Consider the following 10,246-nt stretch of genomic DNA (forward strand, 5'->3'; position numbering starts at 1 on the left):
AGAAACTTTACTCAAATCAGGTTTTTCAAAAAAAATTTTGGTAATCTATGGCCAAATGCTAGCTAAAAACATCATATTATATGGACCATATAGAATACTCTGATCCTGCTGTCTCATATTAGTTGTTTGTTTCATTTTTCGAGAGTCTTTGACTAATCTTCGAACCTATATAAGTTGAATTAAATTAATTTAATATTTTAACATTATAATTTAGATATTCAAAAACTATACAAATTAAATTTCGGCTATTAAAATTTTAGGACAGATGTTAGTAATCCAAATCTGTATTGACAATTAATAGAGCTAATTGTAATGGAGCGGAGCCGCTAGTATTATTAATGGAAGCAGCTTGTAATAATAGAGATAAATTAATAACATTTAATGCATCTTACGTGTTGACTCTGCTGTCTAAGTTTGCATCTTTTTAACGCTATGAGCTGTCCCTTGGAGTGTAAAGTGCACTCTATAAATATGGCTCCCCTTTCAATTTCAATACTATGTCCAGCCATTGTTCCAAGAAAAGCAATATGTTTAATGTTATCCTACCTTTCAAATTCCTAACAATCCAACAAACAATCAATCTCCCACCACTATAGGAAGGAGATTTACAATTATGGCTTCTAGTAATTATTTTGTTCACAATATCACCACTCTACTCATTACACCATTAGTTCTTTTGGCACTCTTTGCCATTTTCCTCTTCTTTAGCACCATTAGGGTGGTGCTTTTTCTGTATAGGATTGTGGTGAGTGAGAACATGAAAGGGAAAGTTGTTCTTATCACTGGGGCTTCATCAGGAATTGGAGAGGTTCGTTAATTCTTCGTCCTATTCGTTTTTCCTCTCCTCTTGTTTATCGCTTTTTAGACATCATCTTTAATGTCAGCAATGGTGTTTTATATGTTAGATAGTTTGTAATATGAAAATAGCTATTAGGAAAAAGAGACATGTATGTTCAGTGGTTTCACATTTTTGAATTATTTTTTTCATATAATTAAGCAAATAAAAGTGTGTCCATTCTAACAGCTTATATTTTTAGATGAAATGGCCACAAAATTCAATATTGTATCAGAGCAAGCAGAGGTCCTATATAGGTTCGAATCTCACTGTCATACATTATTAAGTAGGATTTCTACATGTTTGGCCCATGAAAAAGAAAAACAAGCCTGCACATGAGAGCTAGTAAGCGCGTGTTGAGAATATAATTAAATAAATAAAAGTGTGCTTAAGCTTTTTTATGAGATAGTCACATGTTATATGTCCTGAAAGATCATTTTCTATATCCATGATATTGATTAGACAATTATCAATCTTTTTAAAGAAAGTATTTTACGTCCACGCTTTAAGTCTATATTTTTCTGTGTTCAATAGAGTATTTTGCTTTTTCCATCAAAATTTTAGAACATTATATATATTATATTGGTGAATGAATAGGAATTGGCTTATGAATATGCAAGAAGAGGTTCTTCATTAGCAATTGTGGCCAGAAGAGAAAAGCAGCTTCAAAAAGTAGCTGAGAGGGCAAAGAGCTTAGGATCTCCAGATGTTGTATCTATTAGAGCTGATGTATCTAACGTCGAAGAATGTAAGAGATTTGTTGATCAAACTGTGAAACATTTCGGCCGATGTAAGCTCTTTCCATTTCCCATTTATTAGCATGTACTATACTACTACTAATTATGCTGTTGATCAGGTCATGTTTAACAACATATTATGTAGGACAGTTAGTTAGTTTCCTCAAAATTTGGTATTTGTTTTTAATTAATCATAATAAGATGAGTTTTATGAGTTATAAACAATGGTAGTATTGTCAATAGCCTTAAAATTATCTGTGAAATTTAACTGATTATAACATGTTATTACTTTATCTTTCATATTATATTGTGAGGCTTGATATGAATATGAAAGTTACTTGTTATTGTAGCTCAAACTAACCCAATAGTGCATATACGCTGCCATATGAAACATTTAACATAAACTCTATCAAAGTAAAAAAAGAAATGTTAAAAGTATACTACTAATTAATATAGTGTAAAATCTTTTATTGTATATATATGATAATGTATTTACACTCTCATATCACATAACATAAGCTCTATTGATAAAAAGGAAAAGTTAAAGTATACTAATTGCGTTTTTTTACATTGTATGTAACATGTTAAATTCAAATAGAGAATATATATAGTCTTATGAATTTTCTTAATTTTACCATAATTAACGATGTACTCATGCAAAAAGAGGTTATTTACATGTAGTGGATCATCTCGTCAACAATGCGGGAATCACCTCTTTTTGCTCTATCAATGATGTGACGGACATTACGAAGTGTACGCCTATTATGGTAATGTTCACTTATTTAATGTAAGTAATTCATTCGAAAATTAATATATAAGTAATAAAAAGGTAGCTAGAACTACTTCCATCTTGATTTATTTTCGGGAGTCAAACTTGTGAAGTTCAAATACATTTCTTAAACGTATTGCTATATTTTGTTGTTGTTGGTACATGTTTTTAATTACTGTAAACTCTGATTCTTTGTTTTTTGTTTTTCATTTTTTTTCTTTATTTTTTAAAAGAATTAAGTTAGTGTCTCTGATTTGGGAAAGAGAATTTACAAGCTACGTTAAATGGGAATCAATGATAAGGGTAAAAAATTCTACTAAAAAATTACTATTTTCCCACTAAAAATGTTCAGTGGTACTCCAACTGAATGTTGATGGGAAAAACCAAGTAGTAGTGTTTTCGGAAAAATTAGAAAGTTTCGACGTTTTAATAAGAACATGTTTAAAATATGTGTTTTCCGGTGGGCGATTCAGTGGGAATGAGGTGGAAAAATCATGTATTATAGCACAAAATTTCCACTGAATGTCAGTAGAAAAACCTCAATTTTTAGTAGTGAACTTTCTTGAAAATAATATTTACGAAAATTAATTATAACTACTGTTAATGGAAATCGTTACTATATTCGCCTATTATATTGTTGCATGATATGGTTTGGAGAACAGGATATCAACTTTTGGGGGTCTGTTTACCCAACTTATTTTGCAATTCCTCATCTTAAAAAGACAAGAGGGAAGGTGTTTGTCAATTCTTCATCCGTGGCAATTTTGCACCCACCGTCTTTCAGCTTCTATACTGTAAGATTTTTTAACTTACTTTTTGTTTGTACGATATATTTCCTTTTTTTCTTTGTTGTTAATTGTAGTAATTAATTGTATATGTTGGTTTTGCAGGCTAGTAAAGCTGCACTATTAAGCTTTTACGAGACCATGAAACTTGAATTGGCTCCAGAAATTTCAATTACAATTGCAACGTTAGGTTTCACTGATTCTGAAATAGTACGAGGAAAACACTTGAAGGATGGTGTCATGCAAGTTGATTCAGAGCAAGCTAGTGTAAGATATATAACCAACCATCACACACTTTTCTTAAGCATATAGGTTTAGTTGGTTAATTAGTTTAATTGAAGAGTGGGCTTACAATTCCCTTTATTTTATTTCTTCGACATTAACTGAAAATTAGTCCGCTGCATATTATCATAAACGTTCTAATCCCCTCTAACCACTATCAAGATACTGATGTGATTTTGGAAAGAGCTTAACTTTTAGATATCGATAATGTAATCTTTTTTATATTATTAAATCACCTAAAAATAATTATAGGTAATAACCCATTTATAGTGAGTTAATAATCTGCAAACGTAAGATAGATTATTTACTATAACCAGTTAAAATACATAAAATAATTTACAGTATTTTTTTTTTTCAGTGTGAGTATTATTGATACATTAAATCCTCTTTTGGAAATATACATACAAAGTAAACTTGGTCATAAAATGTTCATTATGAATTTTTGGACCTTTAGCATATGCTCCAAGTTTGTTGTCCTTTTCATTCCTAGTCACCTAGGTATTACTCCCTCCGGAATAAAAAGAGTGTTCACTTAGCCATTTGCACACCCTTTAAGAAAATACTAACTCCTAAAAAAAAAATAGGTAATTTGACTAAACTACCTCTCAACAAAAATTGATAGCGCCTATAATATGGTTTGACAAACTCGGCACCTAAATTCTAGAGCTTGCATAACTCAGTCTATCAAATTTAAGGTAAACTGGCCAAATAGTTTCAAATTTTCATGTATTTTTTAAATTTTTCTCATAGTCTAACTTGCACTATAGAAAACTTTTAAACTACTCCTTCCGTGTCACGATAAGTGGTGTTTTTACCTTTTCATTTCGTTTCATTTCAAAATAAGTGGTGTTTCACATCTTCCAATTATAGCCTCATTTAAATAAAGATATTTGTATATAACCAAGAAATTAAACTATACTAAAGAGCTACTTCTTTTTCAAGGCATTTATCAAGGAGTGAGTACATTTCTTAAGGGGTATGTCCAAGCTAAAAACACCACTTATTATAAAACAGATGGAGTATTAGTTTATTTTCAAGTTACTAATCCATGTTGAAATCATAAGCTCCTTTGTTTATTTATGTTTGCAGAAAGTTGTTCTCCTCCCAGTTATCAGTTCTAGTGACTGTGCAAAATCAATTGTAAGTGCAATATGCCGGAAAGATCGATATGTTACAGAGCCTAAATATTTTTGCCTGCTACACTTCGCGAAAAATGTATGCCCTCAAGCGTTTGAATGGTTCCATCACACCTTTACACCGGAGCATTGTACCGGTGCTTCACAGGCCAAGAAAGATTAGTGAACTAAAAGAAAAAGTGTGGGAATATTTATGTTATCGTTTTTTTTCCATGAAGATTTCTACTGTTTTAATTATACCATCGTCAAGAGTGAACAGATAAATAAAATTTGAAGTTTTACTTGAGTAGTCAGATAAAAAAAAATTATGTCTAAGTCTCTCTCTCTCGATTAATGTACTCCTTTCACAAACCTAGCATAGGGTTTGTTGGCTTACTTTGAGAATAAGGTTATGGCAATTAGATTCGGTTTGATTCAGTTTTTGTAGTATATGTTTTTGAAAAGGCAACTGATGGTGGCAACACCTTATAACTTATTTTCCAACTGATGGTGGCAACACCTTATAACTTATTTTCCATTTTTGTTAGGTACTCCCATAAGTGTAGTAGTTGTGGAAGGACATAACTTGTGCTTTCTCTAGTGAGCCTCGTCGGCAGTGCAAAATTCACTTGGAAAGCCAATTCACATCATTAATCTACAATTTGATAAACTATTAATCGGAGTTTAAAACACATGTGTCGCACACTTTGTACAATGGTTTTTGATGGATCATGGGTCTAATTACTCAACCCAAATGCTAGCTCATGGAGGAGGATTGTCCAAGTCCATATAAAGAGACTAATTACCATCCCATATCTTATGTGGGAATCTTAACACTCTCCCGCATGCCCAAACCTCGTTAACTGGAGCGTGGACAACATAATATGAGGGCGCGAAATCGATACACAATAATTGGGATGAGCCTAACTCTGATACCATATACAAAATGGATCATGAGCCTAACTCAACCCCAAAAGCTAGCTCATGAGTGAGGATTGTCCAATTCCATATAAGGAGATCAATCACTCATCCCATAACCGATGTGGGACTCTTAACCTAGACATAATATTGTAGAAGGTGGTTTTATATGAAGCAAAAATTTCTTTTTTGCAAGATTAGGCTCCTCGTGATCTTGAAAGGATCTCGAAAAAAGAAACTAATCCACACTCATAATTATTTACATCTTTTTGTTTTTCAACCGCTCTTTTTTTTAATTCAGATGGTAAGCACCTCTACCTCCAAACTTCGAGTTACCTAGGGAGCAAAAAGGGGAGCTCTTGGGAGAGAGGTACAAATAAAAAAAATGAATCCAAAATCCCAAGATACACGACTCTGAAGGTGTTGGAGGGTTTTACATTGGCCTCTAGTATATTTATAAACATGATTACATTTAGAGGGGGATATAAACCAAAACCTCCTAGGGAGGAACTCATCGCTTACATATAGACTCAGCAAATACAGTAAGTAAGAGTAAGGTAACACCAGAGATAGAACAGAGTAGAGTTCCCTGTCTCCAAAACAAAACAAAAAAAAAAAAAAAAAAAAAAAAAAAAGGCATTTTGGTGGTTCATTGTGCCACCGAGTGCTTTTTGGCTCTTATCCTTAAGTAGGAGACCTGCATTTTTTCTAGTCTTGTAGCCTCTCTAATGTCAGGTGGAAGTTCATTGTCAGTGAGGAAGATCTTCTGCTCAGATGTAGAAATGGAGAGCTCTGAAAGGAGGTCAGCAGACTCATTTCCCTCTCTGTAGCAATGTTTGACAATGATGTGGTGTTGATGAACTCTTTCTTGAATATGGGCAATGTCCCTCTGAAATTTCCATGGGATGTTGTGTGTGCCTAAAATCATGTTGACAACAAACGTAGAGTCTAGCTCTATTGTGAGTCTAATGAAGTTTTGTTCACATCACCATATGATATCTTGACGAGCAACTTGAATTTTATATGTAGTTGTTGAACCATATTGATAGAGGAGAGGCAAAAGTCACAGATCATATGGTCATATTCATCCCTGGCTATGCCCCCAGCACCTGTTTTGCCTTGTCTGATCATGAAGCTTTTCCATCAGTGTTGAGCTTTCATGAATTGCTTTCAGGCTTGTGCCATACAACCATTGTGGTCTAAAGAAAGGGTCGATGATGTTCCACCACTTGAAATATCTTTTTTAAAAGACGGGCTAGACCGAAACCTGCATAGGGCTGGGCTGGCCATATTAAGTCGGGCAATTTGCAGGATTGCCCTTCGCTGGGGTGGTCTTTAATTTTTACCCTTCAAAATGATGGTCTTTAAATTTTGCCCTTCAGGCAGAATTTGCATGGGTAGAAATTTTGCTGGGCAGATTTGCAAAATTCTGCCTTGATTTTTTATTTTTTTAACTGAGCTGGGGTTCGAACCCACAACCTTGGGGTGTTAGGCGAGGGTAAAATTTAAAGACCACCAATTTGAAGGGCAAAAATTAAAGACCACCCCAAATAAAGGGCAATTCGCGCAAAAAAAAGTATTAAGTCTTGTCAAAGTAGTGGGCCAGCTCAACCTGTCCCGTCAAATTCCAAACTCCTCATGGGCTAGGCTAGGTTATGCTAGCCCATACTGACAGCTCTAGCTAGACCACACTTTAAGCTCAACCGTTATTTATAACCTATTTAAAACACAACTCTTTTTGTTTCAATAATTTTTGTTTGGATAAAAATATCCCTCTGTATTACATATATGTCGAAACCCCTGTAGACACAAATCAAAAAATTCATGAAGCTTTCTTTGTCACGCCCCCAAATCGGGGTGGACGTGATTGACACCTAACATGCACTAGAGTGAAACGTGTTCTAATTATCTGATGGCTATTAATACTTACCATAACAATATATCATTCTACGTCGTCAAGTAAAATAGTTTGAAATTTTGAATTACGAACATAACATAAAAAAGTCTGAAAGCTAAGCCACGAGCTTCTAACGATTGTAATCTAAATACATATTCTACGGGCCATTCCTCAAGAATAATGAAAATGTTGCTAAAATAATGTAAGCTGAAAAATACTAGCTACCATCTACCGCTGGGAAGAATCAAAAGATCTCACCCACTGGATCTATAAATGCATGACTCTAGTCACGAACCCCGTCCTCAATACCTTCGACTTGATGGAGCAGGCCCAAATAGCTCAGTTCATAGTGGCAAAGTAAGACTGGTTTGTGACAGTGCAAATCACATGCATCATGTATATCATACATAGATATACATGATATATGATATACGTGAAATGCATACAAAAAATCCTCCATCTCTTATATTCATCCGTTGACGCCATTGTCGAGAATCATATGCTAATACATGACATACAGGAGTCACAAGTAATATACACTTATATAATGACGGATATACATGAACACAATATTAGCATATGTGTGTATCCTGTATATCAGTGTATATCACACACCTCCTTGCCCCCCTTTTCACACATTCGCCTCGAAGAAAACAGCTAAATAGAAGGAGAAGCAGACTAATAAGTTAATTAATGATGATTTCAGAAAAGATGAAAGCATGACTAGACGAAAGAGGATAAGAAGGAGATAAGCAGAGGCACTAGTACAGGGTTGACTAGTAAAAAGTATTAAGTAATAACCGATTGGCTAATATTGTAACTGGTAAAGAGCGGGGCTATCTTTTTAAATAGGCATGAATGGGTTACTAATCAAATTAAATACAGTATATAGTATTTTGCTAAAATTACAACATCGAACAAAGATTTGGGTCATTCACACAAATGCCCCTAGTGGTCTTTAATTTTTGCACATCAAATTTGTGGTCTCTAATTTTTTTCCCTTCTGCATTTTTGGTACGGCATAATTTAGACTTCGCAAGGCATAGTTTATGTTTAACTACGACATATGTATCATAATATCCACACAAATTATGTCAGATAAGGCAAAACTTTCAACACTCAACATAATCTGAAATCCGACATAGTTTACGTTTAACTTCAGCATATGTATCATAAAAATTATGCCGGACAAAGCAAAACTTTCAACACTCAACATAATATGAAAAATACTACAAAACTTATTCGCATAACTTAATTCCTACAGAAGTTATGCCGAGCGAGGAAAAAGTTCAGTTTCCAAAAATAAAAATATTTCAAAAATTATGTTTTGCGAAGCAGTCCTGGATATTTTCATTAAATAAGTAGCAGGGACAAAAATTAAAGGCCACAAATTTGAGGATAAAAACTCAAGACTAGGGCGTTTGAAGGGAAATCCGTGCCAAAAAGAAAAAGGGAAAAAAACACAAATAACCCCCCAATATTATATAACTTTAAACTCTAAATAGCCATAAATTTACAAATGACGGCCAGTCTAACTTTAAACTCTAAATAGCCATAAATTTTATGCCAATCAGATTAGTTAGTATTATCACTCCACGTCATCTAAGATACCATACTTTTAAGATATCATCTTTACAGCTTCATGTGGAGCTCATTTTTCATCGATTCTAGCAGCACACCCCAATTCACACATTCCATAATAGTACCAACAACACTCTTATTATACTATTGTTATCCTTACTTCAAAAGTAAAATTAGAGAGATGACTTTTTATCAATCAAATAGAGCCGACAGAGCGGTGCACCAGGTAAATTCTTTTGCCAAGGCCTGAGGTGTAAGTGGGGTCATTGTTGCAGTAAACAAAATCGAATAGATGAAGAATTCAGTGTTATTCAGGTTTATTCGTGTATAACACTGATTATACATTAAATTTCCAGCGGTACAACTCAATGTATACTCTTCTATAAGGGATGTATAATTCGTGTATAATATTATATATCGAATATAATTCAATTATACACTTTGAGAATACACCATCCGACGTATAATTCGTGTATAAATATTATACACCAATTATGCACTGATTAAACGTTAATTATACATCGATTATACACTTTGAGAATACACCATCCAACCCCATGGTCACCGTCGTCCACCATCCTTTTCCTTAATGAATCACCATAATTTTCTCCATTTCAATATATAAGAATCGATACTCACATCCATATACTTCTCCCAGAACCAATTTAAATTAACCGTTAAATGGAAAGAGTTTCAAAATGAAATAGATGATAGATTTTGAGGAGAAAATCAATGAAAACCAATCTGAAATTAGTGTTCCCAGCTTCATTCAAAATTAGAAAAAAATCTGCATAGAGGAGGAAATCTCAAGAACCGCCATAGACACCGCCCGTAAGACGAAGAATCACCGAAAAATCAAGCAAGAATTTTCCAGAAAATCAACTAAAACTTCTAAGAAACGACTAAATCGAAGCAACTACCTAGTAATCCAGTGAGGACAACACCAATCAATTTGATTTCGCTACACCTGGTCTAATAATCTAAGAAGAGTTAGAGGAAAATAATTGACACCACGTTGATTTTGAATAAGGATCATAAGAGAATTAAGGGAAAGAGAAGAATGTATATGCTCTCCGGACTCAAATATGGTGTATTTTGGTTTACGGCTAAATTAGTAAAGTACGTGTGTTAAATGTTTAAAGCGGGTTAGTTTTTAAAAAATAGGGTTATTTTAAGTTTTGGGCTTATTTGGGCTGCTAGTCTTGTTAATTATACCAAAAAAAAAAATGACAAAGATTTACTGAAGCCCAAGTGGTAATCTTTTTTTTTTGCGCTTTGAGTGCCCTTCTTTTAAATTTATCTTTATATTTTATTGCTTCATTTATCC

General features: G+C 33.6%; 1 protein-coding gene across 1 annotated transcript; it reads left to right on the forward strand.

Annotated features, from left to right (window-relative positions):
• The first annotated feature begins 488 nt into the window (after nt 1–488).
• LOC132066634 (11-beta-hydroxysteroid dehydrogenase A-like) lies at nt 489–3,466 on the forward strand. Its single transcript, XM_059459898.1, has 5 exons — nt 489–808; nt 1,433–1,625; nt 2,254–2,339; nt 3,004–3,135; nt 3,232–3,466. Exons 1-5 carry the CDS (start codon nt 614–616, stop codon nt 3,436–3,438), a joined length of 813 nt encoding a protein of 270 aa, XP_059315881.1. The 5' UTR covers nt 489–613; the 3' UTR covers nt 3,439–3,466.
• Nucleotides 3,467–10,246: the final 6,780 nt, after the last annotated feature.

The sequence above is a fragment of the Lycium ferocissimum genome, chromosome 8 (assembly GCF_029784015.1).
Source record: "Lycium ferocissimum isolate CSIRO_LF1 chromosome 8, AGI_CSIRO_Lferr_CH_V1, whole genome shotgun sequence".
In the NCBI taxonomy this organism is placed as follows: Eukaryota; Viridiplantae; Streptophyta; class Magnoliopsida; order Solanales; family Solanaceae; genus Lycium; species Lycium ferocissimum.